Source organism: Scyliorhinus torazame, chromosome 15 (genome assembly GCF_047496885.1).
Source record: "Scyliorhinus torazame isolate Kashiwa2021f chromosome 15, sScyTor2.1, whole genome shotgun sequence".
NCBI lineage: Eukaryota > Metazoa > Chordata > Chondrichthyes > Carcharhiniformes > Scyliorhinidae > Scyliorhinus > Scyliorhinus torazame.
In genome coordinates, this window is record NC_092721.1 from 178,600,417 (window position 1) to 178,620,731 (window position 20,315).

The 20,315-nt window shown below is 41.2% G+C and overlaps 1 protein-coding gene across 1 annotated transcript in view; it reads right to left on the minus strand.

The window, feature by feature from the left end:
- Positions 1-20,315, minus strand: part of tmem131 (transmembrane protein 131) — a 253,551-nt gene that overhangs the window by 67,271 nt on the left and 165,965 nt on the right. Inside the window, exons 8-18 of the mRNA XM_072477208.1 lie at positions 15,077-15,157; positions 12,882-13,032; positions 12,734-12,790; positions 11,593-11,654; positions 11,389-11,497; positions 10,216-10,324; positions 7,908-8,061; positions 7,592-7,762; positions 6,472-6,582; positions 6,246-6,380; positions 4,191-4,295 (exon numbers count right to left, since the gene is read on the minus strand). Coding sequence (XP_072333309.1) covers positions 4,191-4,295; positions 6,246-6,380; positions 6,472-6,582; positions 7,592-7,762; positions 7,908-8,061; positions 10,216-10,324; positions 11,389-11,497; positions 11,593-11,654; positions 12,734-12,790; positions 12,882-13,032; positions 15,077-15,157 — 1,245 coding nt within the window. The remainder of the gene's footprint in view (positions 1-4,190; positions 4,296-6,245; positions 6,381-6,471; positions 6,583-7,591; positions 7,763-7,907; positions 8,062-10,215; positions 10,325-11,388; positions 11,498-11,592; positions 11,655-12,733; positions 12,791-12,881; positions 13,033-15,076; positions 15,158-20,315) is intronic.

Sequence of the window (20,315 nt, forward strand, 5' to 3'; positions counted from 1 at the left end):
ACCAAAACTGCACACAGTACCGTGGTCTAACCAGCATTTATACAGCTCCATCATATACTCCCTGCTCTTATATATGTTATGCCTCAGCTATAAATATATCCATATGCCTTCTTAACTACCTGATCTGTCATCAGGGATCTATGGTCATGCAAACCAAGGTCTCACTGATCCTCTGTACTTCCTAGGATTCTACTATTCATTGTATATTCCCTTGCCAGTCCTCCCAAAATGCATTGCCTAACTTTTCAGGGTTAAATTCCATTTATTCTGTCCATCTGACCAACCACATTCCCTCCTCATTATTCACCACACCACCAATTTGTGTGTCATCTGCAAACTTACTGATCATACCTCCTATCATTCACGTCCAGATCATTAATGTACACTACAAACCGCAAGGGGCCCAGCACTGATCTCTGCAGAAAAACCACTGGACACAGGCTTCCAGTCACAAAAACAACCTTCGACCATCATCCTCTGCCTCCTACCACTAAGCCAATTTTGGATCCAATTTGTCAAACTGCCCTGGATCCTATGGGATTTTACCTTCTTGGCCATGTGAGGCCTTGTCAAAAAAGTTAATGAAGTCCATGTAGACTACATCAACTGCACTACCCTGTTAAATAACATTTGTAAGACAAGATCGCCCTTTGATAAAGCCATACTGACTTATCCTTAATTATTAGAAAAATTCTTGAGGGAGAGAATTTGTTTCCTTACTGGCCTGTTATTCGAGTTATTAGACTCACTGGCCTGTTACTCGAGTAAAGGAGGTCGAGAGGAATTTTGGTAAACGGTGTAGAAGATGTGGAAGATTTAGATACGAAAGAGCAAGGGGATTTTCTGGAAGAGCAGATTTCCGGTTTTGGAAAGAAGCAGAGGAAGTGTGAGGAAGAACAGCTCTTTTACACAAGGCAGGTGGGAATGACCTGGAACTCGCCGTACTCGAGGCTGATGGAAGTAAAGGTGATGAAGGTGGGCACTGGAGGGAAATTAATTTGCAGAGCTACAGGGATAGAGCAGGAGGAAAAAGAATAGGTTGGTTTTCTCCACAGAGAGCCAGCAAGGACTTGATGGGCCAAGTAATTCAGCCTTCCTGTGTGCTGTTATGACCATTTGCAATCATCCACAGATATAGTTGCAATTATCAGATTTCCCTTATGGTTCAGTTGGTCAGGATGAATAATAAAAGTCAGAAGGTCCCCGAGTATTGATTTCCAGTCAATGATCCTTGCTATCTGCATATGCAACGTCTAATAAGTGAGTATGATCACAGCCCAATACACAATTGTATAGTGACTAGTCTATAGATGGTACTGTCACTTCAAGAGTGTTCATTTCAGGTACAAGGGTGACCAGCATGCACATAATTGAATCTTAGTAGTCAGTATCATTAGGAAGATTTGAGAGGCGGGGGGGCTAACACTCAAATCTATTTTTACTAAACATTTTAGTTGGGAAATCAATATTCAGGCTATTTTTTTTTTTTTTTTAAAAACACCTCTGACATAAACCATTGTCTAAATTGAGATAGCCTATTACAAATTTGAAATTTGTAGCAATTATAGTGCAGATAGTCTGCAAATAACTTACTCAAACTATGAAATATTTACAGGATTAAACGATGGCATGGCAAGACTACATTTTTAATATAACCACTTTCATAAAGACTATAAAAGAATAATCAAGCATTATTTCAGCTTGGCAAGTTAACCTTGCACAAAGAGATCAGTCTTGGTACTTACAAGTGTTGACATCAAGTTTCCCCCTGTATATCATATGCAAATTGCAATAACTCTTGGGTAATGTGTGCATACTCCTGAATACAAGGGAAGCTAAAATGCACCTTCACCGAATGTACTTTCCTTTACTTTTCTACACAATAATTACCACTCCATCAGCTTACCCTCAATCAGCAAAGCGATGGAAGATAGTCGCCGACAGTGTTACGAAGTGGCACTTGCTCAGCAGTAACCTGATTACGGATGGTCAGTATGGGTTCTGCCAGGCCGATTCAGCTCCTGACCTCATTACAATCTTGGTCCAAACATGGACAAAAGAGCTGAATTCAGACGCGAGGTGAGGGTGACAGCCCTTCACACCAAGGCAACATCTGACCGAGTGTGGCATCCAGAATCCCTAGCTGCTTCATCAATGACCTTCCTTCCATCAGAAGGTCAGAGTGGGGACGCTCACTGATGATTGCACAACGTTCAGCACCATTCACAATTCCTCAGATAATGAAGCAGCCTGTGCCTATATAGAAAGGACCTGGACAACATTCAGGCTTGGACTGGTAAATGGCAAGTAACATTCACACAACACAAGATCCAAGCAATGACCATCTCAAACAAGAGATGATCAAACAGTCTCCCCTGGACATGCAATGACATTACCATAATTGAATCCCCCACCATCAACATCCTGGGGTTACCACTGACCAAAAACTGAACTGGATAGTTACATAAATGCTGTAGTTACAAGACGAGATCAGAGGCTGGGAATTCTGCAGAGAGTAACTCACCTCCCAACTCCCCAAAGCCTCACCATCTACAGGTACATGTAATACTCTCCATTTGGCTGCATGATTGCAGCCTCAACAACTCAAGAAGCTTGACACCATCTAGGATAAAGCAACCTGTTGTATCCACCAACAACACACAGTGGCAGCAGTGTACACCATCTAGAACAGGGCTTTTCAAAGTGCAGGTCGTGACTCATGGGTGGGTACTGGGAGGGTCACAGAGCGATCGATTGTGGCGTTTCCGATCATGGGAGAAGCGCCCAACGGCCACTACCGGCTTTTAAATGCGAACGATAGTCTTTCAGCCAGAAGAAGCGGAGAGCAGGACACGTGCCCTGTACACCTGTGCATTTGGCATAAGGTCAAGAAGAAGAGCTTTCTCCATTTTCTAGCTACGAGCAAGCAAGGCAACAGGACTGCAAAGATGGATCGTGGGGATCGTTTTGTTAGAAGGAAGAGGGGGCCATAAACAGGCAGCGCACCTCCTTTCCAAGATCTCATCTAAATCTGGAGAGAGCTGATCAGGAGAGTCCACGGCAGGACAAAGCAGTACTAGTGTTCGCTCTGTACAGAGCTCCAAGGCCTCTGGTGAACAGCCAAAGAAAAAATTGAAATTGGGAACAAGCAGTATAATAATGATTTCTTGAGGTATGACTTTATTAATTGTGCAAATGCAAATCAAGATGCAAAGTCCATGTGTGTTGTATGCAGGGAAGTACTGACAAATGAGAGTTTACAATCCTCAAAACGTCAAAGGTATTTGAAGACTAAACATGGGAAGTTAGAGGACAAATCGCTCGATTTTGTTCAAAGGATGCAGCGAGAACTTAAATCATCAGCTGAAGTCCTTACCAGAAATGTAACAATGAATGACAAAGCACAATTAATCTCCTACATGGTAGCTTACCATTTAGCTAAAGAGAAAATGCCCCACAGTGTAGCAGAGATTAATTCTCCCTGCAGCATTAGACATGGTTCGTACGGTCCTAGAGGTCAGCTGAAAAACTGAGATGAATTCCACTTAGTAATAACACAGTGGCTCTCCGAATTTGTGATATTGCTGAGAATTTAGAAGACCAGTTTATTTCCTGAAGTCAGCACAGGAGTTCTTAATACAACTGGATGAAAGTACAGATGTTTCAGGTGGTGCAACTGTACTACTGGTCCTTTACTGTCACTGGGTTAATATCCTGGGACTCCGTTCCTGACAGCATTGTGTGTATGTGTGTGTGTGCACGTTCCTACAACACATGACCTGCAGCAGTTCAAGAAAGCAGCACACCACCACCTTCTCAAGGACAATTAGGGATGGCAATTAATGCTGGCCTAGCCAGAGACATCCACATCTAATGAATGAATAAAAAGAAAACACTATAATTATGGTTTTGGTGTTGGTGCCAATTGGTGTCAAAACTGATGGGTGTGGGCCAGCTCAACTGCTCACTAAGAACTGAAAGATATTTGGACTGGCTGTTAACAGTGACCCAATAAATGTTTTGACGGTGTTGAACAGATCTGAATTATTTGTTCCATCTGAATAAAACTAATGGAGACTTCGTCGTCACAGAATTCATACTTCAAACTATATTAATGAAACATTTTTGTTAAGCTTGTAAACTCCAACTCTGCACCAGAAAGACTTTGCCTTTTCTTTAAAAGACATTACCTCATAATCTGTTGTGATCTGCACTGCTCCATCATATGGTCCTTCAAGTTCTTTTGCAGTTAATTTCATCCTAAACACTGCATAATAACCGGAGGCTAATATAATCTGTAGAGAACAGAAAATGTTATTTTTGAGTAAATGAGAGATTTCATATTACCTACCAAAGCCAAAGCAGTTCTCAAACGATAATCACTCCTCACAATCCTAATAGTAGAGAAACCAGGTAAACACATAGGTCAAGAGTGTGTTTTAGGAAGATGAAGCTGGTTGTGCTGGTTTAGAAATGGGGACAATGCCTGCAAAAATTCTTGACTGCTCTCAATTTTACTTCAATGCCCATGTTAATCTGAGGTAGCAAAGGGCCTTCAAAAAACTGTGCTTCACCCCATTTCTCTATTTTAGGACTTATCATGTGCACTTTTAAAAAGCCAGCATTAAAATATCAAAACAAAATATTGTCCCAATTCTTGCTTTAGATGTTACTGTAACTTCAGAATCGACTGGAATAGTAAGCCTCTAGCTAATCACAAAGGCAAAATAGTTAAGACTTTTATCACCTTAAACGGACACCAAATTACACTGTTTCATTGCAGCACCATTGTGCTTAACAATGCTCCCGCCTGTATAAAAGTGTATCCGTTCTCCATCTGCCAGCAATGATAGCATGATGAAAACAAACATTTCTCCGACCGACAATATTTAAACCATTCAAATTGGCAAAACAAGAATGGAGAAATCACTCCTGGTCCGACTAGTGTAATTTTTGAATATTTTATTGCAAATTCTATCTGCTAATCTATTCAAAAATCGTTTAACTCTGACAGCTCAAAAGTACATTTACAATGGTTATCTATGGACCTATTAACTAGTAAGGCACAATTATGTAATAGACTCACAAAGGAAATGCTATTGGATGTCAACAGTCCCTCAAGCGTTGAATAATTATGAAGAAAGCATGTCTAAACATGCCCAGTTTGCATGCGGCCTTAACAATGAACAAAGCTTTCCCCAAGTACTTTTAAGCAGTGTGCAATAGTGTATGTACTAAGTAACACGGAGTCATCTTTTTGTCGTTGAAAATGTGTACATTAGGGCCAAAATATACGTGCCAGCATATTCCCTTTACCAAAATTGTCACACCACATATCAAATTCAGCACCTTCTTTGTTTAGGATTGCTAACCCTCAGCCAGACGCCCTGCCCAGGATTGTTCATGAATCCCTAGGAATCAATTAATAGCCTTAATGCTGCTACAAGGAAAGTTGAAGAAAAAACACTGGGCGATTAAAAAAACAATTTTCTTTGAACACTCATTTATTGGTTATATTGTTGAAAATTGGAGAATCACAAGAGTCCCTACAGTGTAGAAGGAGGCCATTCGGCCCATCGAGACCGCACCAACCCTCTGAATGAGCACCCTATCCCCGTAACCCCACCTAACCTGCACATACCTGGACACATTTAGCATGGGCAATCCACCTAACCTGCACATCTTTGGACTGGGAAGAAACCGGAGCACCCAGAGGAAACCCACATAGGCATGGAGAGAAAATGCAAACTCCACACAGTCACCCAAGGCCGGAATTGAACCTCACTGCTGCCAATCACTGTGCCACCATGCCACCCTAGGGAGGAAACGGTTGCCGGCTGCATGGTGTGGCTAGCGGTCACGTGATTACAATACGAGAAATACATAAATCTAATTTGGGTGACGTTCCAGTTGACAAAAATAGAGATTTCTGGGAAATGAAATCCAGTTCTTGGGACTCTAACACGAATACCCGAAACAGTGGGTTATGAGATGGTATGTGGATTTTATTGTAAAACTATATAAAATCTTAGGTTACGGTTCAGTGGAAATGCAACAGTTATAAATTAGAAGTGTCCATTTGCAAGTGTTAAACCGGTTTAGGATTTGGGTGTGACTGCCTATTCTTAACTGTCCAGTTAACGCAAAATCTTACTAGAAGCATACCCATGCACAGGCAAATTGTGAGATATAAACCATTAACGGTTTTAAGAAAGAGGTGGACAGCATCAGAAATAAAGACTTACAGAAGACTGGTCTGTTGGTGATAACTTTTCTAAATCAGGAAGGTTGGAAATTATTGTGGTTCTGTTGCCTTTCTCTACAATCAGCAGTTCAATAGTAAGGCCATCTCCCACTACATACCAGGCTTTCACTGCCAGCTGAAGAGAACAAAACATCCAAATTAATAAAATTAAATATGGTGCAAGGCATCTCAAATAATTAGGTAATGTTCCAAAAAGGGCACCTTACCTCAATTGGGTTGCTATTCATAATGATAAAAATAACACTGCCATCTTCTGTGGCACTCAACACACCAAAGTCTATGATGCGCTCCTCTAAACTTGGTGGAAGTACAAAATACTGCAAAAATATAAAAATAGCTTCAACAAAAATGTTCTATTCACACTGTGCAATTTCAAAAAAAAAAAAAAATCAAAGCACTGGTCAATCATATTCTACTTCAAACCCAGATCCATAAACTACTTTTTCCGAATGTATAAGCAAAACTTTAAACCCTATTTATACAAGGATGGACTCTAATCTGAAACAAATGCATTGCGACACTTCATAACAGAAGTGTTATGTTCGGTTAGGTGGCGTGACTGCAGCATTGGAACACGATAATTCCAAACGGTCGCCTCTACACATGTAAACAGTGCACATTTCTAGGTGGAAATAAAACAGCAACATCAAAGTTCATTGTGGTTGAGCATACAACACAAACTATTTTCTTGGTAACGCATCCTCAAGTGCACGTAACTCATTTAATATAGTCACAGCAAATCATGCAACCCAACATTAATTCTGGGGGAAAAACACACTGCGTTTTCAGACTGAACAGATGGTTTAAGAATTCAACCAAAAAGGCCAGTAAAAGTTCAACAGCAGAAAGCACTCCCTATTAATTCAGAAGCTCATCCCTTAAGCGCTCCTTATACCACCAGAACATTCTTTGGAACACAATAGGCCAAATGAAAGCTCACCATATTAATTTCTTTAAATATGCACTGTTTGCATTACAAATAAAACTATAAATTAGTGTTTGGTTAGAATTTCATTTCTTTCAATTTAAAATTTCCTCAAATTAAGTTGAACAAAAAAATGGTTTTATGTATGCAAGTTACAAAACCCATATCCCAGAATATAAATAAGCCGCACTTTCTAGAATATGAATATGCCGCACTTTCTAGACTATAAATATGCCGCACTTTCTAGACTATAAATATGCCGCACTTTCTACACTATAAATATGCCGCACTTTCTACACTATAAATATGCCGCACTTTCTACACTATAAATATGCTGCATTTTCGGTTAACTGAAACTCATTAGAAAATATTACAAGTTATTTTTCTTTATATGTACTTACATCTAAAAACCCTGTATAGGCTCGCACAGGCAGATGAAATTTTGACGCATTTGTGACGAGCAGGATGTTGCTGTCTATATGAATGGAGGAAGTGGTAGCCGTGAAAAGGAGAGAAAATATATAGAGTGCTTTTTGGGGGGGAACAGAAACTGGCTCACTGAAGTTTTTAATCTATGAAGAGAAAAAAAAGGGTCACAACTTAAAACAATTTTACATAAATGTCTTTGAATTCCAACAATCCACCGCTGAAAAGGAGAAATAAGCAGATCATGACAAAATATTTGATGTCATAATTAAAATGCTTATATTTATTTACCTTGAACATAGTCTTTGCGTCATCTGGCAAAGAAACATTGTGTATAATGATTGGAAAATTGAAGGTATTTGTTAGATATATTGGTCTCTGCACTGGATCTGTAGGACTGTCTCTGATATGAAACAGTGTTGCTGCATGATCATATCCCAAGTACCTGTAAATCACAAAAAACGCTTTACTTTCTTCCCTCTCAACAACACTGGCAATTTTCTCCTTACGATATCCGTTCCAAAGGTCTACCCCAGCAGTATCTAGGGGGGCAGTCTCAATTCATCAGGAAACGTCTAGCTCAGCTCCTCTAGTCTCTCATCCTTGAGCTCAGTTATTGAGCATCTCAATCAAAAGAAAGTGATTCGCATTCAGTACCAAAACAGATGAGAATCACTTCGTGTAAGAACTGGTTGTAACTCCAACTACGTGATTGGGGAGGTGGCGAGGAGTGGAAAGTGGGATCTCCTTCACCTTTGCAACAGTCTTGTTCCTCAGCAAGAATCTGGAAATAAGGCATTTGGTATCAGCAAAAGTGACGATATGAAGGCATCAGGCTTGCGTTAAAGCACCAACTGGCTAATTAATGTTCTTTCGCGAAGGAAAGCTGCCACCTTTACCAGGTCTGGCTTTGTGCTTAAAGACGTCAATGGCGAGTGACATGGTACAGAAACCTAAAATCTCACATACAATAACTGCAGTCACCATTGTTACGGCAGCAAACGCAGGAGCCAATTTGAAAATATTCATAATTCCCACAAATAGCAGCAAGATAAAGCGACCAGTTTTATTTTCTTTCTGGTGGAGTTGGTTACAGTGTAAATGTTCACCCTGTCAATAAGACAACTCCCCACACTTTCAGTGGCATCATGGAATCTTTCACATCTACTTAACAGGCAGAGAAACGGTCATTCAGACATTTATCCAAACATGAACATTTCCAACAATGTAGCACTCACCTCAGTACGACACACAAGTCTTAGCATCAATTTTGTGTTCAAGTCTTGGAGTGGGACGAGGCAAGTGTGCTACTATTGGGCTATTCTGTTTGTAGAAGTCTTTAGAGAAGGATGGATAATTTCTAGAGATGCAGTTTGTGCAAGTCCGGCTACAACCCGATTCATAGATCCAGAGACTTTGCAAGGAAACCTCCTCATTTACTGATCTCAGGTAAGGGAGCCAACACTGTACTCGAGACAGGGAAAGGACTCTTCCTAATCAGAGATTGTTGGATATTAAACCAGATCGGAAACCCTTACCCATTAACACAGCCCCTCTGTAGAATTCATGGTGCCAGGTTATAGCCTAGTGATCTAATCTGAGACGCAGGTGGTCTATTGACTGGTTTAAAAATATGCAGACGAAGCATAGGCTTGCAAGTGCTTCATAAGGCTCAGTGAACACAAATTTGTCTGTTTCCAATGCTCAAGTTATAAATTATAATCTCAGCCACAGAATTAGCAAAAGATTGGTATGGGGAAGATAGCAGGAAAGGATAGCCAGATTCGACACCAATTATTATTTTATCTAAAAGACGGGGTCAGTTCCTTCCCAAGAACTCTAATTAGTTCTAAATTAAATCTAACAAGTGGCATTTATATAACAGCTTTAATATAGTAATATGCCCTATGGCACTGCACAGGACGTATATCAGACAAAAATTAACACCAAGCTGAAGGGGTTATTAAAATGGATGACTTGAAAGCTTGGTCAGTGGTAGATCTTAAAAGGAGGGGAGTTGGAGGGGTTTAAAGTAGGAATTTCCAGAGGTTTTGGACTAGATGGCTAAATGCACGATTACCAATTGTAGGATGACAGATGTGGGAATTCACAAGAGTTGGAGGAACAGCAGGTTTCTTGGGAGGATTGTAGAACTGGAAGAGGAAGGGTGAGGTCATGGGGGAATTTGGACAAGGTATTGGTGGACTGGGAGTCAATGCAATTTCACAAGCATGGGTGCTGTAGGTGAACCAGAGTTGCTGTGATTTAGGGTACAGACTGAAAAGTTTTGGATGAGTTAAAGTTTATGTAGGGTGGAAAACAAGAGGCTTGTCAGGATAACATTGTATTGGTTGAATCTGGAGGCAACTAATGGGAAGGTTTCAACAGCAGTTGAGCAAAGAGAAGAAACTTTAAATAAGTAGAAGTGGCATTCTTATGAAAAGGTAAATCAATGAATGTTTGGTTAGCTGCTTTTGAAACAATGTCAGCATTTAATTACAGAGTCGGTGCAGACTCAATAGGCCGAATAGTCTCCTTCTGCACTGTAGGGATTCTATGGATTCCAAAATTCGCCCCAAATTAAAATTAACACACTTACCCTTCTAACACTTCTGCCTGGTATGGAATTTCAAGTTTCGAATAATTTTTCTCTTTTGCTTTCACTGTTATTTTCCCAGAAAACTGCGATGTACTTTTTGCTTTTGATGCTGAAATTACAATGCAAACCAGTGGTTACTAAAGTCAGAAAATTTGAGATGTAACCATAGATGAAGATTTTTGACTTGCAGCAGCACCTCCATTAATCAATGGCAGCTGAGTAATTTGCAAACTATACATTAAGTTTGTAACAAGCTCAGAAAATAAATCCAATTGGTCAGAAATCGATTTCACCACCTTTACATTCCTCAAATACCACCCTCCGCAGCATCTCACACCACAATCCTTCCTCCAGCGCCATCCCCAGCTCCTCTTCCCACTTGGCCTTAACCCGCTCCACAAAGCCAAATCCTTCTCCAAAAGGGAGCCAGTTAAACTTGGCGGAGCAGAGAACTCTGCAAGTCTGGGTCTTGCCCATTGTGTGGGGGATCCAGATCGCGGCATCTCGCAAGATCGTTAGATCTCGCTAGGCATAACGATCGCCTGGAAACCCGGTCGTGGGATCTATCGGCCGCGTCCTATCCCGATTCCGGGGGAGGGGAGAACGCAGCCAGTAAATTGCACCCCATCCTTTAAATTATCTGTTCAAATAATCATAGAATTTACAGTGCAGAAGGAGGCCATTTGGCCCATTGAGTCTGCGCCGGCCCTTGGAAAGAGCATCCTACTTAAGCCCACACCTCCACCCTATCCCCGTAACCCCACCTAACCTTTTGGACATGAAGGGCAATTTAGCATGCCCAATCAACCTTAACTGCAGATCTTGAACTGAGAGAGGAAACCGGAGCACCCGATGAAAACCCACGCAGACACAGGGAGAAAGTGCAAACTCTACACAGACAATCACCCGATGCCGGAATTGAACACTGGTTCCTGGTGCTGTGATGCAGCAGTGCTAACCACTGTGCCGCCCATAATGCATTCCTTAATCCTATTACCTTTTGTGTAAAGACACAAGAAGCTGCGACTGTACTCCTTTGGGAAGAACAGGTTGTTTTTGGCTATTGAACTGCAGGATTCATACTGCCACCGGACTTCCAAGAAAAGGCATTATGGTTTTCAATGAGGCTATCCAGCTCAGGATTAATAATGCTTACTTTGGAGATACACATACCATCAAATATAATACTTGCAACTTTGGTATATTTCGTTTCTGATGCCTTCAGTGTTATTGGTTTAAAGTCTACTGTAACAGCTTCATTTGGTGGGAATGGTTTAACACTCTGGAAAGAGAGAACAAGCGCGCACATCAGGTTTAAAGCAGAAATATGAAAGAACAAAATTTTATAGTCCGGAGTTATGGAAAGTAAGAGCTTACTGTTATTGGTACATCTTTTGCTCCTGAATTTAATAAATGAAGGTTCAAAACTTTTGGAAGATCTGCAGAGAAATGACAAGGTGAAGTCTTTCGCTGTTCCTCAAATGATTGTTGAGATTTAAAACAACTATAATGAAGTGTATTTATTTTCTCCCTTTACAGGTCATTCAGAATTAAATGCTCACTATTAGGTGGTCCGAGCTATTCACATCTCTGCAATTGCCATTTATGCTGATCCAAGAGTTGAAATCAGTAAACTAGAAAAGGGCATTTAAAAGGCATTTTTTTTTTTTTTTTTTTTTGCACACTCCTGATTCAGACGCAAACTTGCTTTAAAAACAAGTAAACATTAATATCACAACACAGTAAAGGGAGACAGTGGTGCAGTAGCAATGTCACCAGATCAGCAATCCAGAGACCTAGCTAATGCTCTGTGGACAAGGGCTCAAATCCCATCACAGCAGCTGGTGGAATTCAGGTTAATAAAAATCTGGAATTTATAGCTAGTCTCAGTATGTTGAACCTGACAACAATCACGGATTGCTGTAAAAACCCATCTGGTTCACTACCATTTAGTAAAGGAAATCTGCCGTCCTTACCTGGCCTGGCCCAGACCCACAGCAATGTGGTTTACTCTTTGAAATGGTCCAGCATTTCAAGGAGCAATCTGAGACAAAGTTCAAGGGCAATTTGGATGGGCAACAAATGCTGGCCAAGCCAACGACACCCACATTCCATGAAAAGGGGTGGGTGGGAGGGGGGACGGGGCGACGGACATATAAAGCACACAGCACATCTTCATAACCAAACACACGAGACAAGCTAGTTGACAGTAATGCAGAATAAACTCCACCAAAACATGAACTATAAGAGTTGACCCAATTTCAGAAGAATCATAATGGGCCCCATTCAGGCCTGTGTTTGGAAGTGCTGATTGGGATTAATACAGTACTCCAAGGTCAAACCAACAAGAGGAAGCACAAAAAAGTGACATAATAACAGAAATATAGAGGAAACTGAATGAAATAACAGATAGAAGGACAGATGGTACCAGCAGAGCATTTGGGGTAGGAATACACAGCGTATGAATTAATAACCAATGCGGTTACTTTTAACAAAATCATAACATTTAGAAACTCACCTTGAGTTCGTAATGTACCAAAATCTAGCATTTCTGTCGAGGAATAAATTCCAGGTGCTGTAACCAGAGTAAATTGGGTTTTAAAATAAAAATCTGTAGGATCGTACACTGGAAATGGAATGATAGGAAATATCCATTTCTGACTCACCTGCTGTAACTTCCACTTCAACGGGTAAAATTAGGAACTCTGTATTGTCTGATGCATTTGTTTTTATTCTGATGAAAGCTGTGTGATTATCTGCTTCCCTTGAAGAAAAGCTGGCCCGCATCACAGCTTTAGTTTCGTAGGGTGGGATCTCCTATTTACAACAAAATGTAAGACCTTAATCCATATTAAAACAAAGACCGAGATTCTGGGCAGAAAAGCAAAGAAGCTCAAGTCGGCGGTGATGGGTTGAGAGCAAGATTATAAAAATTTGATTTTGTGGATGCTATCAAGATGGAGCATAACAATCGTTTCTCAGTCTGTTGGCTAAGGTCAAGCGCGAGGTCAGGTGTAATGCCTGGATCTAGTATGTCTCTCTTGTGGGAACCATAGATTGGATTCAATTTGAATTGGTTTTTGGAGCAGCCAAGGAGCTGAATTAGGGGTTTTTCCCTGTCCACTCTGCACTTTGGCTTTGTAACTCTGATAAATGAATGGGGAAAAAAATGGAAAAATAAACTTTTATAATTGTTATAAAGATGTATTATATATATATATATATATATCTCGATTTTCCCATTACATGTTCATAGTACAACATTGGCGGCTGGATTGATAGTGGAGGGAAACATTAGTGTTCCTTTGTTAAGAGAGAATATTTGCCTCCCCTTCCCGCCAAAGGACTAAATTTACACAGACCAGAATATTGTTTAAACCAATAGAATTCACTATTTTACCACCATCTTACAAAAAATTGCTCTAACTGATGAACGTCACATTCATATCTGTTTATAAAATCCAAGTTAGAAAGCAAACTGATGTACTGCATTTTCAAATTAAATCCTAGCGATCAGAATAATGTAGACAGTACGCAGTTCCAGCTAATTTTTCCCTTTTATGTATTTAAATTAAAAACAAGAGTTGTCATTGTACTGAATTTGCAAAAGATAACAAGCACCAGTTTTTAAAGACTACAAAGTTTGAAAAAGATTCAAATTCGACCGTGTGCTTTACAAGTCCCAAGTCTATACGTCCATACGTTGGCACAAACTCAGGTTGTACATACTCAGGTTGTACATATATTACCAGATCCCATTAAAAGCTCGCTGATCAATATGCCACCATTCACTTCTTTGTGGCCTGCATAATTAAATCTCGTACAAGATCTGCTGCACAATTTCTTCAGCTGCATGCTAAATGGACACATAAGAAATCAGCTTGACTTGCACGTTTCTGTCACATTCAGGAGTCAACCTGTGGAGAGCAATGGAACACACCCCAAACAATATGCTGGAATTCAATACTGACCCCATTTCCACAATCCCAGATTTGTGCCTCAGGTTTTCCTCCATCACGTGCAAGTCTCAAATCTTTTTTCTTTGAAAGGTGGACTCGGAAGTTTGCACCACTACTGCTGTTGGAAAAGCATTGGGCCTCCTTCAGCCAAACTCCCCAAATGGACAAAAGTACATAAGCAGGCTACTGAGGAGCCAAACGCGCCCCGCTCTCTCTATTCCTACAGCAAGTTCCAAGTGCCCAGGCATCATTTTGGCATCTGTACATAGATATCAAAATTGACATATACTATCACTGTCCCCATTACCTAGTTTACTTTGCAAAAACAGACACAATATATTTTTACATTCAAAAACAAAGCGTACAAATGTGTCTGACTAAGAACTGCCGTATCATGTCCTCTTTTCTTCGACTGCCCATCAGGGATGATACAGATGGAAGCACCCAAAACAACTTTAACATAAATGGGGTCAAAATTTCAAACGAGCTAGAAAGCAGATCCAGAGTCATTCATCCTCAACAGCAACATTCATTTATACACTGCCTTCAATAACATGTCCTGCAGAGTTGTAAGAAAAAAGTTCTTGATACTGGAGAGATTACATTTTGAGACACCCCATTGTTAGCCATACCTACGAAGGAAATGGCGTCAAACAAACAAAAAAAAACTCATTTGGGTTATAAAACAGTACAACATTGAGACACAGGTTGGTGAATATCTGCAGCATGAAACACGAGCATAGTTGCGATTTCCGACCCCAAGTCCTCCAAAAGCTATATTAGTCTGGCTTAATTAAACAATACTGCATTGCAACTTTTAAGATAGGAAGCAAAATAATCAGATTTGTCCCACATGTATCAATTAATCAGCTCCAGGGCTGTGATGAACTTGCGATACTCACCCATAATTTTCTAGGGCCTTCTGGTTGACCTGTTGGAAGCTCCAAGTGTAGATCTCCTCCACTTGAATACATTTCAACAACCTGGTAAAATAAAAACAAGTCTGCATGAAGTATTTATCCAAGGTCCATGAAAGAAGAAGTTGGGCTTTAACAACACACGAAGAAACAGAGCTGGTGAGGGGAGTGCGACCTGACTCCAGATAGAATGTGGTGCAAGAAGCAGGGGAATGGGATAGAGAGAGAAGTCTCATACTATTTTATGTTAGGTGGCATGCAACTCTATATGGTATCAAATCAGACTTCGTACCCAGGGCCTTCTGAATGCTTAAAAATCCACATGCAGTAACATCTGTACCCCAAACCAATGGTTGAATGTGTAACTCGCTACTACAAGGTTGGAAATAGTATAGGTGGATTTAAGCAGAAACTAGACAAGCATATGAAGGAGAAGAAAATGGATGGTTACGATGGGAAGAGAGTTAGATGGGGGGGGGGGGGGGGGGGGGGGGGGGGGAAAGAGAAAGAGACGGACATCCGAGAGGAGCAGGATGGGCTAGTTAGCTGAAAGGCCTAATTTCTGTGCCGCACATTCTATTTAATCTCATGTAATCCAGTTAATTTCAAATGTTTCAGCAAGACAAGTACCAGTACTGCACAGCCACTAGCATTTAAATTTTAATTGCAGAGCGTAAACTAGACATTTATAGGTCTCGCTTCTTGGCAAGACAAATGGAATTCCAACCAAACAGGTGTTGCCCAGCATAAACAGAGTATTGCTTAACTGGTGATCACATTGGTAGTTGACTCAAAATCAAATCAGAGTCCCTTCATGCTGTTTCCACTGCAGAATAAACAGTACTTGCATTTTCTTCCTGAATGCGGCAACTACTGCTGAAATATAGATTCAAGGCAACAGCTGTCTTTCAGTGCCTCTTATAATATCCACATTTGTTTGGAAAGTAATATATCAACTGAACAAAAGGCAACACAAGTTAATCCAATTCAGCATTCACTAGGCACTAGGGATGTTCCCTTGTTGGAGCGATTAGTAACACAGTGGTTAGCACTGTTGCTTCACAGCACCAGGGGCCAGTGTTCGATTTCCAGCTTGGATCACTGTCTGTGCAGAGTCTCCAAGTTCTCCCGGTGTCTGTGTGGCTTTCCTCCGGGTGCTCCCGTTTCCTACCCCAAGTCCCGAAAGATGTGCTTATTAGGTGAATTGGACATTCTGAATTCTCCCTCGGTGTACCCGAACAGGCGGCGTAGCGCAACGACTAGGGGCTTTTCACAGTAACTTCATTGCAATGTTAATGTGAGCCTACTTGTGACAATAAAGATTATTATATTTCTGACCAGGTTTTTATTTCTTTGGTTCAGGATTGTTGACAGTAATTACACACCCTTAAAAATATAGCAGACATAGGAACTTCATGAGCCTCATTCCTATGCCACACCAAGAACTACTCCACTATCCCAAACCATCACTCTGCAGTCACCCAAGGGGGTGACATTTCCCAGAAGCACACAAGTACCGTCAAATAATATTCTAGTATGGTTGCCCTAATTCTCATAGAGACCAATCTAATCAATTTTTTTGTCCCCCAATATGACTAATTTGTAACCAGAACTCTGCAATGATGTGAAGTTGAAACAGTTACATAGGCTGTAACGATAAGCTCCCAGCTCCTGCTGGAAACCATTTGTGGTTGCTTTGGGGAAACTGATGAGATATGATGCTATTTTGTGGGGGAGGTAAAGTTAAAAGACAACTTCATAAATTTTGTGCTCGATGCCGCAAGAAACGTATTACAAACAGACAGACAATTCTCACGGTTTGCACTTCTTCAGAGAAAGCAAGGGAGAAGTTAAATCAATAGCACTGGAACAGACTAACCCTTCAATTACAGTATTTCAATTTCCAGATAATACTTTGAACATCGTAATACCCCATAATAGATTATGTTTTCTGAATTCTAGAATGATAACTTTTGAACCTGAAGTATTACTGTTAAAGATTGAGTCCTGGAAAGTTCAATGAAGTAAGCAAAACTTTTGAGTCATTAAAATTATGGTTTATTTTTGAACCCAAATAAAATCCATTTGATCTGTATTAGAACGTCTCTTGAATTGTATGTTAAAAATAGCACACTTGGTAATTGAAACAACAACAAAAAAATAAAATCAGAAAAGCTCAAGTGATTTCAAGACAGAATGAAGTAGTCTCGATAACAGAAAGCCATACTTGTACAAACATGGTGTTCCTATTTACACTCTAATTGGTTCCTGCAGAACAGGTCATTGATGATTATTGGTCAGTACTGAACACCAAGATTACAATAAGGCATCCCCCAAAGCTTAAAAAAATTAAACTAAAGTGCCTGGGACCTGGACAAAATGGTACTCAAAATTTGGGCAAAAATAAGTGAGGCCTACTTAATACCAATATTAGTTTGGAGAGCACTTTTGTGCCAATCAATATGCTTATCATTATTTGCAGATGTCCAGTGCATGTCTGCCGCATCACACCTCAAAGTGTCCTGTTTTGGGGCATCAGATACTTGTGACACAAACATAGCTTCTCAAAATAAATTTTTAAAAATCAAATATCTGACTAAATGCAAGCAAAACGCAGTCTGGTTAAAGCTGGTAGCAAAAAAAATCAACAATTAAACAAGGTTGGAGGGATGTTGGGGGGGGGGGGGGGGGGGAAGAAGAAGAACAACAAAATCCGTTAATTTCCTCCAAAGTCATCACTCACTAATGAAATAATACCAAACAGATTTAAGTTGATCAAATTAACTTCTTCCAACAGTTTTGGTCTGTTGTTTCACCGGTTCTTCATTTCAGCTGGTGATGATGGGATTGCTCACCTCTGATCCAGAATCTGGGCATCGGGGATACAATTTTACCTGGGTGCTGGAATTTCATTTACTGTTGGCAAGCGTGAGAGCGCACACGCAGAAAGCTCAGGAGTAGCAGATGGGTGGAGCGTACTGGACTGTCAGCCAGTATTGCAAATTTCTTGTGCGAGGCAAAACAAAGTAACATTTAACAGTAATAAAAACATCCTCATAAAGTTGGTTCAATTTTAAGTTTTGGAAGGTGGTAAAGTACCACTATTACAGCTATTAGATTAGATTTGGGGTCAGTTACTGGAGGGTGACGGGATAGATCATAGCACAGAATTTATGATATTACAGCATTTGGTGAAGCAACAGTCAGTGTGCAGCAAGCCTACAGTAAACTCTAAAAGCATGCTAAATAATCAAGACAAGTGATATCAACCGATCTTAATTGTTTAAAAAAAGCCACACCTCGCAGGCTGCCTTTGCTTGCCACACCTCAGTTACCAAGAGAATTGTTGCATTGGATCATGGGATGTGGACATTGCTGGCAAGGCCAGCATTTATTGCTCTTGCACAGGTGGCGGTGAGCTGCTTACAAGGGAGGCGCGCTTGCGAAGCTACTTCAGGGGTAATTAGTTAAGCATTAACCACATTGTTGTGTGGGTCTGGTGTCACATGTAGGCCAAAATGGGCAAGAGTAGCAGATTTCCCCTGCTGAAGGTATTGTGAAACAGATGGGTTATGACAATCCAGTAGTTTCATGATTATTACCGAGCCTATTTATTCCAGCATTAATAATTCATTGATTTTTCAAGCAGCTGCGGGAGGATTTAAACTAGTGTCTCCTGAGCATCAGTTCAAACCTCTAGATTACTAATCCAGTAGATTACCACTGTGCTAATGCCCCCATTAGGTGTCACGCTAGAACACAATTGCTTAAAGATAAATGAGATGGTCAGCAAGAAAATGGCAAAAGGCTTACCATCTAAAAACACTAAAAATTGGCAGCCACAATGAAACTGCTCAAATATTATTCGAAAAGTCACACACCTGTGTGGCTCCTTGCTCGTTTTATATTTGGGACTATTCTTTTTTTTTAAAACGCATTTTATTCAAACTTGTATCAAAGTAGGTTACAGCAAATAAACACCCCGGGAAACATTCTTCCCAACAATCAACTATACGGTTTGCACAGATTGTTCTCCCTTTTCATCCCCCCCCCTTCCCCACCATTCACCCCCCCACCCCCCTGCGACGAACAGGTCCTCAAACACGGTCACAAACATCCCCCACCTTTTCTCAAACTCTCCTGCTGAGCCCCTTAACTTATACTTTATCTTCTCTAACCGCAGGAAGTCATACAGGTCACAAAAACCATGCTGCTACCCCCGGTGGTGATGCCGACCGCCACTCCAGCAAAATTCGTCGTCATGCAATCAGAGATGCGAAGGCCAAGACATCAGCCTTCCTCCATACTCCCCAACTTCCTCCATACTCCCCAACTGATCTCCATTCCCAACTCCGCTTCCCATTTCTCCTTGATCTTCATCACCTGCTCGCCTCCCTGCTCCCCCAGCCACTTGTATATATCCCCAATTCTTCCCTCCCCTTCCACATCCGGAAGCAGCAAACACTCCAACAGGGTGTATCCCAGCCATCTAGGGAACCCCTTCCAGACCTTTCGTGCAAAGTTCCTAACCTGTAGATACCTGAACTCACTACCCTTCGGCAGCTCTACCCTCTCCCTTAGCTCCTCCAGACTGGCGAACCCTTCCTCCAAATATAAATTCCTCACCTTCACCAGCCCCACTTCCCTCCACCTCCTGTATACACTATCCACCCCCCCCCCCCCCCCCCCCCGCCCCCCCCCCCCCGGCTCAAACCCATGATTCTCGCACAGAGACGTTAGCACCGACATCCCTTCCACCTTAAAATGCCTCCTCAGCTGATTCCATATCTTCACCGTGGACTGCACCACTGGGCTCCCTGAATACCTACTCGGAGCCATTGGCAATGCTGCCGTCACCATAGCCCTCAAACTAGACCCCTTACAAGATTCCTCCTCCATCCTAACCCACTCTACCCCTTCTCCTTCCCACCACCGCCACGCCTTGTCCACATTCGCCACCCAATAATAATGAAGCAAGTTTGGCAACCCCCCCTGCTGTCTCTGCCTCTGTAGTAGGGTCCTCCCCTCCCTCGGCACCTTCCCCGCTCATATAAAGTCAGAGATGATTGTGTCCACTTATCCGAAAAAAGGCCTTTGATATAAAGATCGGGAGAGTCTGAAAGATAAACAAGAACCTCGGCAGAATATTCATTTTCACCACTTGGACCCTCCCCGCCAACGTTAAGTGCAGTGTATCCCACCTCTTAAGATCCTCCCTGGCCTC